General features: G+C 37.8%; 1 protein-coding gene across 6 annotated transcripts in view; it reads right to left on the bottom strand.

Annotated features, from left to right (window-relative positions):
- Nucleotides 1–18,076, bottom strand: part of LOC139747631 (uncharacterized) — a 117,177-nt gene that overhangs the window by 3,098 nt on the left and 96,003 nt on the right. For all 6 annotated transcript variants that reach the window (XM_071660126.1, XM_071660128.1, XM_071660130.1 and 3 more), the window contains 4 exons: nucleotides 17,102–17,237; nucleotides 15,475–15,642; nucleotides 14,187–14,410; nucleotides 191–350 (listed from right to left, as the gene is read on the bottom strand). In XM_071660126.1, coding sequence (XP_071516227.1) covers nucleotides 191–350; nucleotides 14,187–14,410; nucleotides 15,475–15,642; nucleotides 17,102–17,237 — 688 coding nt within the window. The remainder of the gene's footprint in view (nucleotides 1–190; nucleotides 351–14,186; nucleotides 14,411–15,474; nucleotides 15,643–17,101; nucleotides 17,238–18,076) is intronic.

Genomic DNA, 18,076 nt, shown 5'->3' on the forward strand with positions numbered 1-18,076 from the left:
ATTCCTAATAGCTGACGAGATCAATATTGTCAAAGGCTTCAGCGATTTTGAGTACCTGATGTAGATCATCATCTCTTTTTTTAGCTAAAGAAGTGCAAAATGAATTAATATGATACCAAGGTTTGATGCTGCTACTTTTATTTGCATAACAATACTTACATCATCGTTAACAGCCAATAATCATACATACCCGGTAGATGAAAGCATACTGTTCCTTAGTCTGTACTGCACCTGCTCGATCTCTTCTAATAGAATATACAGTCCTTGGCACATCTACACAGCGCTGGTCCTCAAACTGCCGCATAACCATGTCGCATGCCAAGAAGGTACCCGTTCGGCCAGTTCCTGGACTGTATAAGAAAAATATGTTTTGATAAGGTACATCTCAAAGTCTGGACTAGCATAAAATGAATTTACAGTAAGAAGGGGGAGACGTAATAGAGATGAGTGGAAAATGTCTTGAGTACTAAAGGTCTGAACATGTGGGAGGGTGTAATGCAGGCACAGAATGACTGGACTGACCCAGGGGGTATGAAGTGGTCAGGAGGAAACCACGGTCTGTGGGGCCTGTTTGTAGATAGGAAACTGTAGTTTCAGTGCATTACATATGACAGTTAGATAATGGATACATCATCTTTTCTATCATTTTTAAATTTCTTTAAAAAAAGTTGATGCCTTTACTGAAAATCTTATCAACCCTAACTAAAGCAAAATATCAGAAAAAGGGGTATAGTCTCTGCATATCAAGAAAGACATTAAACCTGATGCACAGCAAAGCAGGTAACAGGCCAAGAACAAAGTTAAGGCCAATTTTATTAAGATTTTGATCATTTTCAAGTTATACTTCCTTATACATCAGCCCTAAATGGCAGACATATATCATTTTCTATATAATCATGTGTGATGCTTCAACATGTGGAACTATAATGGTGATCTATGAGAAGCATGGTATGGAGAAAAAGAACAGGAATATGGTTTCTCTCCTGTATGAGTAAAAATGTTCAGTAGGGTTGAGGGACAAGTTAATTGGAATGTAAGTTTGAATGGAGAAAAATTGCAGGAAGTTAAGTATTTTAGATATCTAGGAGTGGACTTGGCAGCGAATGGAACCATGGAAGCAAAAGTGAGTCACAGGGTGGGGAGAAGTTTCTGGGAGCAATGAAGAATGTGTGGAAGGAGAGAATGTTATCTCAGAGAGAAAAAATGGGTATGTTTGAAGGATTAGTAGTTCCAGTAATGTTATATGGTTGCAAGGCATGGGCAATAGATAGGGTTGTATGGAGGAGGGTGGATGTGTTGGAAATGAAATGTTTGAGGACAATATGTGTGAGGTGGTTTGATCGAGTAAGTAATGAAAGGGTAAGGGAGATGTGTGAAAATAAAAAGAGTGTGGTTGAGATAGCATAAGAGGGTGTGTTGAAATGGTTTAGACATATTTGTCTGTCTCCTTGCACTACCTCGCTAACGCAGGAGACGGCGATTAAGTATGATAAAAAAAAATATAATAATAATAAATATATATATATATATATATATATATATATATATATATATTTTTTTTTTTCTTTATTATTATTTATTTTTTATTTTACTTTGTCGCTGTCTCCCACGTTAGCGAGGTAGCACAAGGAAACAGACGAAAGAATGGCCCAACCCACCCACATACACATGTATATACATACATGTCCACACATGCAAATATACATACCTATACATCTCGATGTACACATATATATACACACACAGACATATACATATATACACATGTACATAATTCATACTGTCTGCCTTTATTCATTCCCATCGCCACCTCGCCACACATGGAATAACAACCCCCTCCCCCCTCGTGTGTGCGAGGTAGCGCTAGGAAAAGACAACGAAGGCCACATTCGTTCACACTCAGTCTCTAGCTGTCATGTAATAATGCACTGAAACCACAGCTCCCTTTCCACATCCAGGCCCCACAGAACTCTCTATGGTTTAACCCAGACGCTTCACATGCCCTGGTTCAATCCATTAACAGCACGTCGACCCCGGTATACCACATCGTTCCAATTCACTCTATTCCTTGCACGCCTTTCACCCTCCTGCATGTTCAGGCCCCGATCACTCAAAATATTTTTCACTCCATCTTTCCACCTCCAATTTGGTCTCCCACTTTTCCTCGTTCCCTCCACCTCTGACACATATATCCTCTTGGTCAATCTTTCCTCACTCATTCTCTCCATGTGACCAAACCATTTCAAAACACCCTCTTCTGCTCTCTCAACCACACTCTCTTTATTTCCACAAATCTTTCTTACCCCTACATTACTTACTCGATCAAACCACCTCACACCACATATTGTCCTCAAACATCTCATTTCCAGCATATCCACTCTCCTGTGCACAACTCTATCCATAGCCCACGCCTCGCAGCCATACATCATTGTTAGAACTACTATTCCTTCAAGCATACCCATTTTTGCTTTCCGAGATAATGTTCTCGACTTCCAAACATTCTTCAAGGCTCCCAGAATTTTCGCCCCCTCCCACACCCTATGATTCACTTCCACTTCCATGGTTCCATCCGCTGCCAGATCCACTCCCAGATATCTAAAACACTTTACTTCCTCCAGTTTTTCTCCATTCAAACTTACCTCCCAATTGACTTGACTTTCAACCCTACTGTACCTAATAACCTTGCTCTTATTCACATTTACTCTTTCTTCTTTCACACACTTTACCAAACTCAGTCACCAGCTTCTGCAGTTTCTCACATGAATCAGCCACCAGCGCTGTATCATCAGCGAACAACAACTGACTCACTTCCCAAGCTCTCTCATCCACAACAGACTGCATACTTGCCCCTCTTTCCAAAACTCTTGCATTCACCTCTCTAACAACCCCATCCATAAACAAATTAAACAACCATGGAGACATCACACACCCCTGCCGCAAACCTACATTCACTGAGAACCAATCACTTTCCTCTCTTCCTACACGTACACATGCCTTACATCCTTGATAAAAACTTTTCACAACTTGCCTCCCACACCATATATTCTTAATACCTTCCACAGAGCATCTCTATCAACTCTATCATATGCCTTCTCCAGATCCATAAATGCTACATACAAATCCATTTGCTTTTCTAAGTATTTCTCACATACATCCTTCAAAGCAAACACCTGATCCACACATCCTCTACCACTTCTGAAACCACACTGCTCTTCCCCAATCTGATGCTCTGTACATGCCTTCACCCTCTTAATCAATACCCTCCCATATAATTTACCAGGAATACTCAACAAACTTATACCTCTGTAATTTGAGCATTCACTCTTATCCCCTTTGCCTTTGTACAATGGCACTATGCCAGCATTCCGCCAATCCTCAGGCACCTCACCATGAATCATACATACATTAAATAACCTTACCAACCAGTCAACAATACAGTCACCCCCTTTTTTAATAAATTCCACTGCAATACCATCCAAACCTGCTGCCTTGCCGGCTTTCATCTTCTGCAAAGCTTTTACTACCTCTTCTCTGTTTACCAAATCATTTTCCCTAACCCTCTCACTTTGCACAACACCTCGACCAAAACACCCTATATCTGCCACTCTATCATCAAACACATTCAACAAACCTTCAAAATACTCACTCCATCTCTTCTCACATCACCACTACTTGTTATCACCTCCCCATTAGCCCCCTTCACTGAAGTTCCCATTTGCTCCCTTGTCTAACGCACTTTATTTACCTCCTTCCAAAACATCTTTTTATTCTCCCTAAAATTTAATGATGCTCTCTCACCTCAACTCTCATTTGCCCTCTTTTTCACCTCTTGCACCTTTCTCTTGACCTCCTGTCTCTTTCTTTTATACATCTCCCACTCATTTGCATTTTTTCCCTGCAAAAATCGTCCAAATGCCTCTCTCTTCTATTTCACTGATAATCTTACTTCTTCATCCCACCACTCACTACCCTTTCTAATCAACCCACCTCCCACGCTTCTCATACCACAAGCATCTTTTGCGCAAGCCATCACTGCTTCCCTAAATACATCCCATTCCTCCCCCACTCCCCTTACCTCCTTTGTTCTCACCTTTTTCCATTCTGTACTTAGTCTTTCCAGGTACTTCCTCACACAAGTCTCCTTCCCAAGCTCACTTACTCTCACCACTCTCTTCACCCCAACATTCTCTCTTCTTTTCTGAAAACCCCTACAAATCTTCACCTTCGCCTCCACAAGATAATGATCAGACATCCCTCCAGCTGCACCTCTCAGCACATTAACATCCAAAAGTCTCTCTTTCGCGTGCCTATCAATTAACACGTAATCCAATAACACTCTCTGGCCATCTCTCCTACTTACATACGTATACTTATGTATATCTCACTTTTTAAACCAGGTATTCTCAATCACCAGTCCTTTTTCAGCACATAAATCTACAAGCTCTTCACCATTTCCATTTACAACACTGAACACCCCATGTATACCAGTTATTCCCTCAACTGCCACATTACTCACCTTTGCATTCAAATCACCCTTCACTATAACCCGGTCTTGTGCATCAAAGCCACTCACACACTCATTCAGCTGCTCCCAAAACACTTGCCTCTCATAATCTTTCTTCTCATGCCCAGGTGCATATGCACCAATAATCACCCATCTCTCTCCATCAACTTTCAGTTTTACCCATATTATTCTAGAATTTACTTTCTAACACTCTATGACATACTCCCACAACTCCTGTTTCAGGAGTAGTGCTACTCCTTCCCTTGCTCTTGTCCTCTCACTAACCCCTGACTTTACCCCCAAGACATTCCCAAACCACTCTTCCCCTTTACCCTTGAGCTTTGTTTCACTCAGAGCCAAAACATCCAGGTTCCTTTCCTCAAACATACTACCTCCCTCCCTATCTTTCAAACTATTCGCCATTTCCCGTGTTAGCGAGTTAGCGTTAAGAACAGAGAACTGGGCCTTTATCACCTGGCCCCCTTCTCTGTTCCTTCTTTTGGAAAATTGAAAAAAAAAAATAATGAGAGGGGAGGATTTCCAGCCCCCTGCTCCCTCCCCTTTTAGTCACCTTCTACGACACGCAGGGAATACATGGGAAGTATTCTTTCTCCCCTATCCCCCCTCTCTCTCTCTCTCTCTCTCTCTCTCTCTCTCTCTCTCTCTCTCTCTCTCTCTCTCTCTCTCTCTCTCTCTCTCTCTCTATATATATATATATATATATGTATTATCCCTAGGGATAGGGGAGGGGAGAAAGAATATTTCCCACGTATTCCTTGCGTGTCATAGAAGGCAACTAAAAGGGGAGGGAGCGGGGGGGCTGAAAATATATATATATATATATATATATATATATATATATATATATATATATATATTATATTATCCCTGGGATAGGGGAGAAAGAATATTTCCCAATTATTTCCTGTGTGTCGTAAAAGGCGACTAAAAGGGGAGGGAGCAGGGGTCTGGAAGTCTTCCACTCCCGTTTTTACTTTTCGAAAGAAGGAACAGAGAATGGAGCTAAGTGAGGATTTGCCCTCTAAAGCTCAGTCCTTTCTTCTTAACACTACCTTGCTAACACAGGAAATGGTGAACATGTATAAAAGAAAATATATATGTGTATACATATATGTAGTATATTCACATGAATTCTTTATCAATAATATATCAGCTTTTCTACCATTCTTAAATTTCTTATCCTTAAAAAATTTTATGTCCTTACTGGTAACCAAAAGGATACTGAAAATCTTATCAACCCCAAATGAAATAGAATATCAGAAAAAGAAGTGTAGTAATTGCATATCAAGGAAGACATTAAAAGTGATGCACAGCAAAGCAGGCAAAAGGCCAAGAACAGAGTTAAGGACAATTTTATCAAGATTTCTATCATTTTCAAGTTATACTTCCTTATACATCAGCCCTAAATGGCAGACATATCAAATAATTTTCTATATAATCATGTGTGATGCTTCAACATGTGGAACTGTAATGGTGATCTATGAGAAGCATGATAAAGACAAAAAAAAAACAAGAATATGGTTTCTCTCCAGTATGAGTACAAATGTTCAGAAGGGTTGAAGGACAAGTTAATTGGAATGTAAGTTTGAATGGAGAAAAATTGGAGGAAGTGGAGTGGTTTAGATATCTGGGAGTGGACTTGGCAGCAAATGGAACCATGGAAGCAGAAGTGAGTCACAGGGTGGGGGAAGGGGAGAGGTTTCTGGGAGCAATGAAGAATGTGTGGAAGGAGAGAACGTTATCTCAGAGAGAAAAAATGGGTATGTTTGAAGGAATAGTAATTCTAACAATGTTTTATAGTTGCAAGGTATGGGCTATAGATCGGGTTGTATGGAGGAGGGTGAATGTGTTGGAAATGAAATGTTTGAGGACAATATGTGGTGTGAGGTGGTTTGATCAGGTAAGTAATGAAAGCGTAAGGGAGGTGTGTGAAAATGAAAAGTGTGGTTGAGAGAGCAGAAGAGGGTATGGGGAAATGGTTTGGGCATATTCGTCTGTGTCCTTGCCCTACCTCGCTAACGCAGGAGACAGCGATTAAGTATAATAAAAAAATAGAAGAAATAATAATGATTATATTTATTTATATTTATTTTGCTTTGTCGGTCTCCCGCGTCTGCCAGGTAGCGCAAGGAAACAGACAAAAGAAATGGCCCAACCCACCCCCATACACATGTATATACATACACGTCCACACATGCAAATATACATGCCTATACATCTCAATGTGCACATATATATACACCCACAGACATATACATATATACACATGTACATAATTCATACTGTCTGCCTTTATTTATTCCCATATATATATATATATATATATATATATATATATATATATATATATATATATATATATATACACACACACACACGTTCTCCCTGGGGATAGGGGAGAGAGAATGCTTCCCATGTATTCCCTGTGTGTCGTAAAAGGTGACTAAAAGGGTAGGGAGCAGGGGCTGGAAATCTTCCTCTCCAGTTTTTACTTTTCCCAAAGAAGGAACAGAGAAGGGGACTAAGTGAGAATTTTCCCTCTAAGGCTCAGTCCTTTGTTCTTAACACTACCTTGCCAACACAGGAAATGGCGAATATGTAAATAGAAAATATATATATGTAATATATGCACATGAATTAATCAATAATATATCAGCTTTTCTATCATTCTTAAATTTCTTATCCTAAAAAAATTTGATGACTTTACTGGTAACCAAAAGGATACTGAAAAACCTAACCCTAAATAAAGTAAAATATCAGAAAAATGCACAACGAGAAAGACTTTAAACCTGATGCACAGCAAAGCAGGCAACAGGCCAAGAACAGAGTTAAGGCCAAATTCATTAAGATTTCGATCATTTTCAAGTTATACTTCCTGATACATCAGCCCTAAATGGCAGTCATATATTCTATATAATCGTGTGATGCTTCAACATGCAAAACTGTAATGGTGATCTATGAGATGCATGGTATGGACTAAAAGAACAGGAATATGGTTTCTCTCCTGTATCAGTACAAATGTTCAGAAGGGTTAAGGGACAAGTTAATTGGAATGTAAGTTTGAATGATTTCTCTCCTGTATGAGTACAAATGTTCAGAAGGGTTGAGGGACAAGTTAATTGGAATGCAAGTTTGAATGGTTTCTCTCCTGAATGAGTACAAATGTTCAGAAGGGTTGATGGACAAGTTAACTGTAATGTAAGTTTGAATGGTTTCTCTCCTGTATGAATACAAATATTCAGAAGGGTTGAGGGACAAGATATTTGGAATGTAAGTTTGAATGGTTTCTCTCTTGTATGAGTACAAATGTTCAGAAGGGTTGAGGGACAAGTTAACTGGAATGTAAGTTTGAAATTTTTCTCTCCTGTATGAGTACAAATGTTCAGAAGGGTTGAGGGACAAGTTAATTGAAATGCAAGTTTGAATGGTATCTCTCCTGTATGAGTACAAATGTTCAGAAGGGTTAAGGGACAAGTTAATTGTGAGGGACAAGTTAATTGGAGTAAGTTTGAATGGTTTCTCTCCTGTATGAGTACAAATGATCAGAAGGGTTGAGGGACAAGTTAACTGGAATGTAAGTTTGAATGGTTTCTCTCCTGTATGAGTACAAATGTTCAGAAGGGTTGAGGGACAAGTTAATCAGAATACAAGTTTGAATGGTTTCTCTCCTGTATGAGTACAAATGTTCAGAAGGGTTGAGGGAAAAGTTAATTGGAATGTAAGTTTGAATGGTTTCTCTCCTGTATGAGTACAAATGTTCAGAAGGGTTGATGGACAAGTTAATTGGAATGCAAGTTTGAATGGTTTCTCTCCTGTATGAGTACAAATGTTCAGAAGGGTTGAGGGACAAGTTAATTGGAATGCAAGTTTGAATGGTTTCTCTCCTGTATGAGTACAAATGTTCAGAAGGGTTGAGGGACAAGTTAATTGGAATGTAAGTTTGAATGGTTTCTCTCCTGTATTAGTACAAATGTTTGGAAGGGTTGAGGGACAAGTTAATTGGAATGTAAGTTTGAAGGGTTTCTCTCCTGTATGAGTACAAATGTTCAGAAGGGTTGAGGGACAAGTTAATTAGAATGTAAGTTTGAAATTTTTCTCTCCTGTATGAGTACAAATGTTCAGAAGGGTTGATGGACAAGTTAATTGAAATGCAAGTTTGAATGGTTTCTCTCCTGTATGAGTACAAATGTTCAGAAGGATTGAGAGACAAGTTAATTGGAATGTAAGTTTGAAGGGTTTCTCTCCTGTATGAGTACAAATGTTCAGAAGGGTTGAGGGACAAGTTAATTGGAATGCAAGTTTGAATGGTTTCTCTCCTGTATGAGTACAAATGTTCAGAAGGGTTGAGGGACAAGTTAACTGGAATGTAAGTTTGAATGGTTTCTCTCCTGTATGAGTACAAATGTTCAGAAGGGTTGAGGGAAAAGTTAATTGGAATGTAAGTTTGAATGGTTTCTCTCCTGTATGAGAACAAATGTTCAGAAGGGTTGAGGGACAAGTTAATTGGAATGTAAGTCTGAATGGTTTCTCTCCTGTATGAGTACAAATGTTTAGAAGGGTTGAGGGACAAGTTAATTGGAATGCAAGTTTGAATGGTTTCTCTCCTGTATGAATGCAAATGTTCAGAATGGTCGAGGGACAAATTAATTGGAATGTAAGTTTGAAATTTTTCTCTCCTGTATGAGTACAAATGTTCAGAAGGGTTGAGAGACAAGCTAATTGAAATGCAAGTTTGAATGGTTTCTCTCCTGTATGAGTACAAATGTTCAGAAGGGTTGAGGGACAAGTTAATTGGAATGCAAGTTTGAATGGTTTCTCTCCTGTATGAGTACAAATGTTCAGAAGGGTTGAGGGACAAGTTAATTGGAATGTAAGTTTGAATGGTTTCTCTCCTGTATGAGAACAAATGTTCAGAAGGGTTGATGGACAAGTTAATTGGAATGCAAGTTTGAATGGTTTCTCTCCTGTATGAGTACAAATGTTCAGAAGGGTTGAGGGACAAGTTAATTGGAATGCAAGTTTGCATGGTTTCTCTCCTGTATGAGTACAAATGTTCAGAAGGGTTGAGGAACAAGTTAATTGGAATGTAAGTTTGAATGGTTTCTCTCCTGTATGAGTACAAATGTTTGGAAGGTTTGAGGGACAAGTTAATTGGAATATAAGTCTAGAATGGTTTCTCTCCTGTATGAGTACAAATGTTCAGAATGGTTGAGGGACAAGTTAATTGGAATGCAAGTTTGAATGGTTTCTCTCCTGTATGAGTACAAATGTTCAGAAGGGTTGAGGGACAAGTTAATTGGAATGTAAGTTTGAATGGTTTCTCTCCTGTATGAGTACAAATGTTCAGAAGGGTTGAGGGACAAGTTAATTGGAATGTAAGTTTGAGTGGTTTCTCTCCTGTATGAGTACAAATGTTCAGAAGGGTTGAGGGACAAGTTAATTGGAATGCAAGTTTGAATGGTTTCTCTCCTGTATGAGCAGAAATGTTCAGAAGGATTGATGGACAAGTTAATTGGAATGCAAGTTTGAATGGTTTCTCTCCTGTATGAATACAAATGTTCAGAAGGGTTGAGGGACAAGTTAATTGGGATGTAAGTTTGATTGGTTTCTCTCCTGTATGAGTACAAATGTTCAGAAGGGTTGAGGGAGGAGTTAATTGGAATATAAGTTTGAAAGGTTTCTCTCCTGTATGAGTACAAATGTTTAGAAGGGTTGATGGACAAGTTAATTGGAATGTAAGTTTGAATGGTTTCTCTCCTGTATGAGTACAAATGTATGTATGTAGCATTTATGGATCTGGAGAAGGCATATGATAGAGTTGATAGAGATGCTCTGTGGAAGGTATTAAGAATATATGGTGTGGGAGGCAAGTTGTTGGAAGCAGTGAAAAGTTTTTATCGAGGATGTAAGGCATGTGTACGTGTAGGAAGAGAGGAAAGTGATTGGTTCTCAGTGAATGTAGGTTTGCGGCAGGGGTGTGTGATGTCTCCATGGTTGTTTAATTTGTTTATGGATGGGGTTGTAAGGGAGGTAAATGCAAGAGTCCTGGAAAGAGGGGCAAGTATGAAGTCTGTTGGGGATGAGAGAGCTTGGGAAGTGAGTCAGTTGTTGTTCGCTGATGATACAGCGCTGGTGGCTGATTCATGTGAGAAACTGCAGAAGCTGGTGACTGAGTTTGGTAAAGTGTGTGGAAGAAGAAAGCTGAGAGTAAATGTGAATAAGAGCAAGGTTATTAGGTACAGTAGGGGTGAGGGTCAAGTCAATTGGGAGGTGAGTTTGAATGGAGAAAAACTGGAGGAAGTGAAGTGTTTTAGATATCTGGGAGTGGATCTGTCAGCGGATGGAACCATGGAAGCGGAAGTGGATCATAGGATGGGGGAGGGGGCGAAAATTTTGGGAGCCTTGAAAAATGTGTGGAAGTCGAGAACATTATCTCGGAAAGCAAAAATGGGTATGTTTGAGGGAATAGTGGTTCCAACAATGTTGTATGGTTGCGAGGCGTGGGCTATGGATAGAGATGTGCGCAGGAGGATGGATGTGCTGGAAATGAGATGTTTGAGGACAATGTGTGGTGTGAGGTGGTTTGATCGAGTAAGTAACGTAAGGGTAAGAGAGATGTGTGGAAATAAAAAGAGCGTGGTTGAGAGAGCAGAAGAGGGTGTTTTGAAATGGTTTGGGCACATGGAGAGAATGAGTGAGGAGAGATTGACCAAGAGGATATATGTGTCGGAGGTGGAGGGAACGAGGAGAAGAGGGAGACCAAATTGGAGGTGGAAAGATGGAGTGAAAAAGATTTTGTGTGATCGGGGCCTGAACATGCAGGAGGGTGAAAGGAGGGCAAGAAATAGAGTGAATTGGAGTCATGTGGTATACAGGGGTTGACGTGCTGTCAGTGGATTGAAGCAAGGCATGTGAAGCGTCTGGGGTAAACCATGGAAAGCTGTGTAGGTATGTATATTTGCGTGTGTGGACGTGTGTATGTACATGTGTATGGGGGGGGGGGGGTTGGGCCATTTCTTTCGTCTGTTTCCTTGCGCTACCTCGCAAACGCGGGAGACAGCGACAAAGTATAAAAAAAAAAAAAAAAAAAATGAGTACAAATGTTCAGAAGGGTTGAGGGACAAGTTAATTGGAATGTAAGTTTGAATGGTTTCTCTCCTGTATAAGTACAAATGTTCAGAAGGGTTGAGGGACAAGTTAATTGAAATGCAAATTTGAATGGTTTCTCTCCTGTATGAGTACAAATGTTCAGAAGGGTTGAGGGACAAGTTAATTGGAATGTAAGTTTGAATGGTTTCTCTCCTGTATGAGTACAAATGTTCAGAAGGGTTGATGGACAAGTTAATTGGAATGTAAGTTTGAATGGTTTCTCTCCTGTATGAGTACAAATGTTCAGAAGTGTTGAGGGACAAGTTAATTGGAATGCAAGTTTGAATGGTTTCTCTCCTGTATGAACACAAATGTTCAGAAGGGTTGAGGGACAAGTTAATTGGAATGTAAGTTTGAATGGTTTCTCTCCTGTATAAGTACAAATGTTCAGAAGGGTTGATGAACAAGTTAATTGGAATGTAAGTTTGAATGGTTTCTCTTCTGTATGAGTACAAATGTTCAGAAGGGTTGATGGACAAGTTAATTGGAATGTAAGTTTGAATGGAGAAAAATTGGAGGAAGTGGAGTGTTTGAGATATCTGGGAGTGAACTTGGCAGCAAATTGAACCATGGAAGCAGGAGTGTCACAGGGTGGGGAGAGGTTTCTGGGAGCAATGAAGAATGTGTGGAAGGAGAGAACGTTATCTCAGAGAGAAAAAATGGGTACGTTTGAAGGAAGAGTAGCTTCTGCAATGTTATATGGTTGCAAGGCATGGGCTATAGATCGGGTTGTATGGAGGAGGGTGTATGTGTTGGAAATGAAATGTTTGAGGACAATATGTGGTGTGAGGTGGTTTGATCGGGTATGTAATGAAAGGGTAAGGGAGATATATATATATATATATATATATATATATATATATATATATATATATATATATATATATTCTTTCTTCTTTCAAACTATTTGCCATTTCCCGCATTACCGAGGTAGCGTTAAGAACAGAGGACTGGGCCTTTGAGGGAATACCCTCACCTGGCCCAATTCTTCTGTTCCTTCTTTCAAACTATTCGCCATTTCCCGCGTTAGATATATATATATATATATATATATATATATATATATATATATATATATATATATATATATATATATATATGCACATGAATTCTTTATCAATTTCTATCATTCTTAAATTTCTTATCCTAAAGAATTTGACATCTTTACTGGTAACCAAAAGGATACTGAAAAACTTATTAACCCTAAATAACGTAAAATATCAGAAAAAGAGGTATAGTAACTACATATCAAGAAAGACATTAAACCTGACGTACAGCAACGCAGGCAACAAGCCAAGAATAAAGATAAGGGCAATCTTCTTAAGGTTTCAATTATTTTCAAGTTACATTTCCTATACATCAGCCCTAAATGGCAGACATATATCAAATCATCATTTGCTACATAATCATGTTTGATGCTTCAACATGTGGAACTGAAAAGTTGATCTATGAGAATCATGGCATGGACAAAAAGAACAGGAATATGGTTTCTCTCCTGTACGAGTACAAATGGTCAGTAGGGTTGACGCTTCACACACATATATATTTTCTTTCTTTCATACTATTCGCCATTTCCCGCATTAGCGAGGTAGCATTAAGAACAGAGGACTGGGCCTTTGATAGAATATCCTCACCTGGCCCCCTTCTCTGTTCCTTCTTTTGGGGGGGGGGGGGGAAAAGAAGAGGGGAGGATTTCCAGCCCCCCCAACTCCCTTCCCTTTTAGTCGCCTTCTACGACACGCAGGGAAGACGTGGGAAGTATTCTTTCTCCACCTCCGACACATATATCCTCTTGGTCAATCTTTCCTCACTCATTCTCTCCATGTATATATATATATATATATATATATATATATATATATATATATATATATATATATATATATATATTTCATATTCGCTATTTCCCACATTAGTAAGGTAGCATTAAGAATAGAATGATGCAGCCTTAGAGGGGAAAATCCTCACTTGGCTCCCTTCTCTGTTACTTCTTTTGAAAAATTAATAACAGGAGGGAGGATTCCTTCTGCGACATGCAGGGAATACATGGGAAAGATTCTTTCTCCCCTATCCCCAGATATATATATATATATATATATATATATATATATATATATATATATATATATATATATATATATATATATATGGTGCGAGGTGGTTTGACTAAGTAATGAAAGGGTACGATAACAAAAAAGATGGAAAAGCATTTTAAAGTCCTGCAATGTAAAATAAGATATCTACATGGAATAATAACGGAAAAATTAATAGGAATCTTTGAAAATGACTAAAACCAGTTCCAGATGAACCCAGGAATAAAATGTATGATACACTTGGTAGTAGAGAAAAACACTATTGTTAATGTCAAAAAAGTTACAGGACAAGCACTACATGCTGCATGTTGGCAAAATTTCATTGTTGGTACTTTTAGATAGGTTTTCCTCCATTCATGCTATTGTTATTTAAAGGATAAACAAAAATATTTAATCAAGAATCCCTTCATTTTGCTTACCTACAGTGTACAACAACAGGACCCTTTGCCCTAAGCTTTTTACGTGTCCTTCTTACATCAAGGATGAAGGATATAAATGCCGTCTCTTCATTGGGTACTCCAGATGAAGGCCATCCAGTGAACCACATATGGGCAACCTCACGCACTAGGTTATTTTCCAGGTTCTTGAGCTGAACATTTGAAACCACAAATTTTTCTCTCATGTCTCGAGACTTGAGGGTTACCTGAGGAAATATCAAGGAATACAAATTTGGATAGAAACTAATTTGATTTGAATCCATGTTCAAACTCCTTCAAGGGTGAAAAAAATAGAGAACAATTGTGTAAGACATAATCAGGGCAATAGGCACAATAGATAAGTGATGCAATAATCACAAGTTAAGATTAGTTCTAATGTTATATCCACAAGTTTCAAAACAATATGGCTAAAGTCAACAAAAATTCTATAGGAGTAAACCATTTGGAGGATAAGAAATTACTTATCTAAAAACTGAGTGTCATAAACTGGCAATGATGGAGATATATTGAAAACACTGAAAAATGTTCAGGATAATGAAGCAATGATAGTATCTTTTCTTCCTCAGCAAGGATTGCACTGCAAGTATATATCATGAGAATCCAACACACAATATGAGACTAAATAAGCCTACTTGGCCTTCTCTGAGTATTAAACCCTCCTATTCAAGGATAAGAATTTTTTCTGTTCTGACACTTGGCCTGGGGCTGATATCTTAAATATACTCAATGTGTTTGTATTGATATAGAAATAATTACCAGCTTTACATTTTAATTTTATATCATAAAATTTTCGACATGCCTTAACGTTCTGACTATCTGCTTGTCTGACTAGTCGGATCTGCATATTGAAAATTATTTAGTCATAAAGAATTTTCTGCATGTACAGACAATCTAATGCTAAACATTTCTGACGCCTCAGAAAATAAATATGACTTCAAAAGAAGTGTTCTCTTTCAATTATTGATTTTGTTTAAAAATGAAAATCTGTACTTGTACAGTCTTTAATAGGACAACAATCCATTTTTTGTGATGGCTTGGAGATTTTTGTTATCATATTGTGTTTCCACTTGGTTTATGGTCTAAAAAATATCCGGATTAAATATGTAAACTTGTGCATCTTCAGTTAGCAAATCAGGCCTAGAAAAATGCAATATAGCATTTTAAAAGTAATGCAATATCAATTGTTACCCATAAAATTTGCAAAAAATAAAACAGGTGGTACAATGATTTTTAGAAAGTAATTATGAAATATCATAAGTATCAAACTGACCTGGAAATCACCATATAATCTGTGGCAATCTAATGTTTCTGAAGGTGGGAGGTAATCTGCACACTTGTCAATGCCTTTCTCCACAAAATCTGTTAGCATCACTACTACCTTTGTTTCTTGTTCCCATATCATCCTCCAGAAGTCAGCTACAGTATCATCTAAGGGGGCCTGAAACATTCATAAATCATTAGAAATGAATGCAGAATCTACACTTTTTGGAAATATGTGCAAAACTTTGCCTGATGTTACATGCAATATGGTGCTGCACAATAAGTGGATTATGACTTTCTTGGAAAGTCTCATAACTACTGGGTATCCAACTGACTGTATGTTCTAGAAAATGGATGCGAGTGAATGAAGCCTGTCTTCATCTGTTCCTGGTGCTACATCTCTAATGCAGAAAATGGTAAACGTGTACGAAAGAAACAAATAGATATGTCCTTTACTGAGTTTGAAGTATCTAACTACGACCTTTAACCAAATGTCAAAAAATGGGTATGGCAATTTCTTTGATACATATGATTCATGATATTCATGGATTCAATACACACCTTATCAAAGACACATTGAAAGTGTTTAAAAATCATCCTATATCTTTAATATGGGCTAAGGTTGTCTCATTGTGCTAGAAAGGTTCACCAGGATTTCCCTGTTTTGATAAAAATCTGAAACCTAGATACCTACTTATGCATAAAGATATATGCATGTACTTTTAGGCCCTCTTTTCATTACATCTAGCTTAAATCAGAAAAGTAAGTATTCCATCTGTTCATCTAAGTAATCATCAAATTTGTAACTTTTAAAACTTAAATGATAAATGCCATCTGCATCACCTCAGTAATGGTGAATACATTATACATTGCTGTACCGTATTTTCAAGCAGGCCTATCTTGATCATATCAGACAATGTTTTACCATTCTTAATCTGGATGTGCCTCATCCTCCATCTTTGTTTAAGATATGACTTTTTAAATTTGCTACGAGGTCTCACTTAGATTGCATCTTCATAAAGTTCACTATTTGAGGGCTTGAATGGCAAGCCTTTTCAAATTATATAATAGTTTCTGATGGTATTTCTGTAATCTTTGACACCTAATGATTTCTGCACAGAATGAATAAGATTTCTATATAATCTATATTGTAGAAATAGTGTTACCAGAGTCTCCCTGTTTGAGGTTACACGATGAGTGAAAAGAATTCATATCAAAGGAGTTCATATTTCCATGCTATTGCATTTAGTGCCACCTAAGGCTGTATGAGCCTCTGGATAAAGATTGGGTAACACCATGACTCTCGGGCCTAGAGTAATGATAACACAGTTCTGAATTGTACTTTATGATCTCTTTTATCTATTTTTCTCCTAGAATTCAAAGATGACTCGACTCTTTGTTGTATCTAAAGAGTGGATGATGTTATTCATTTTGACAGTGATCTAACCAATAACATCATTAGATGTGTTTTTATGAGAGTTTCATGATAAGGAACATCTATTCTACACATTAAGAAAACCTAAGAATATATATAACAGCTGCAACTGACTAGCTAAATGTAAAGATAGATATATGTCAGCTTATAGTGATCTGCAGGGTGTTATTACTTTGTCTGTACTATTAACAAAACAACTTACCTGTGTAGCAATGTAGTACTTTGATTCATTTCTAGCACCCCGAACATGATTGGCATTGATGTATTCAGAGTTATGACAATCCTTGAGTAGCTTTAGGAGTACTCGTGTCTCTGGCACAGGTATCACATTTGCATACCTATCAAAGGATAGTAGATTAGCACATATGACAAAAGTTTAGAATCTAAAAATATTCATATTCAAAGGTGGTATTCAGTAAATAAAAATAAAATCTGCTAAAGAATAATCAATTGGTTCTGACTCTCAGCTGAGCTTCCAGGACCTAATCCTACAGGTATATTGAAATCTTTCTTATAATTCCATATTGTCCAGCATATTAACTGAGCATACCTAAAAAATTCCTGATTTCTGGGATCCATGGGCTTGGTCAAATATCCTAAATGGTTTTGTTCATAGCAGTTTTAAAAAATTCATTTTGATCACACTCATGTCCTTTAGGTCCCTAAGGAGGGTATTAAATAATTTTCTTTATATTTTCTATGGTTTGGAAATGCCCCCTCGTCTATGAGAGGAAGTAGCTTCTCAGCGTTGTTATTAATGTGATCAAACATTTGGACTCAATTTCTTTCTAGTTTATTTGTTATCTATAACTCCTTTTACCAAAGATTGAAGTATATCAGGTATAAAATCAATCACAAGCACAGGCCCATCAATACATAATCTCAACTATTGTACACTGTGAGAAAGTTATAAGACTTTTCTATTCAAACAAAATGTACCATAATTATTCAGCTTGCTTACTAACGTGGACCATTAAGTGAAATATGCATCTTGATTCACCTTTCCATCTTTGCATGTAAGGTACTTTAACAGCATACAATCTAGAACTTCTCATGGCTTCATCAGGTCATTAACTGAACCCATCCCGCACTAACACTCTAGCTCTTCCTCATACCCTTAATCATGACATTGCTGTGCCACTAACATCTTTGCTAGATGTTCAACATGGACATACTG

The sequence above is a fragment of the Panulirus ornatus genome, chromosome 69 (genome assembly GCF_036320965.1).
Source record: "Panulirus ornatus isolate Po-2019 chromosome 69, ASM3632096v1, whole genome shotgun sequence".
NCBI lineage: Eukaryota > Metazoa > Arthropoda > Malacostraca > Decapoda > Palinuridae > Panulirus > Panulirus ornatus.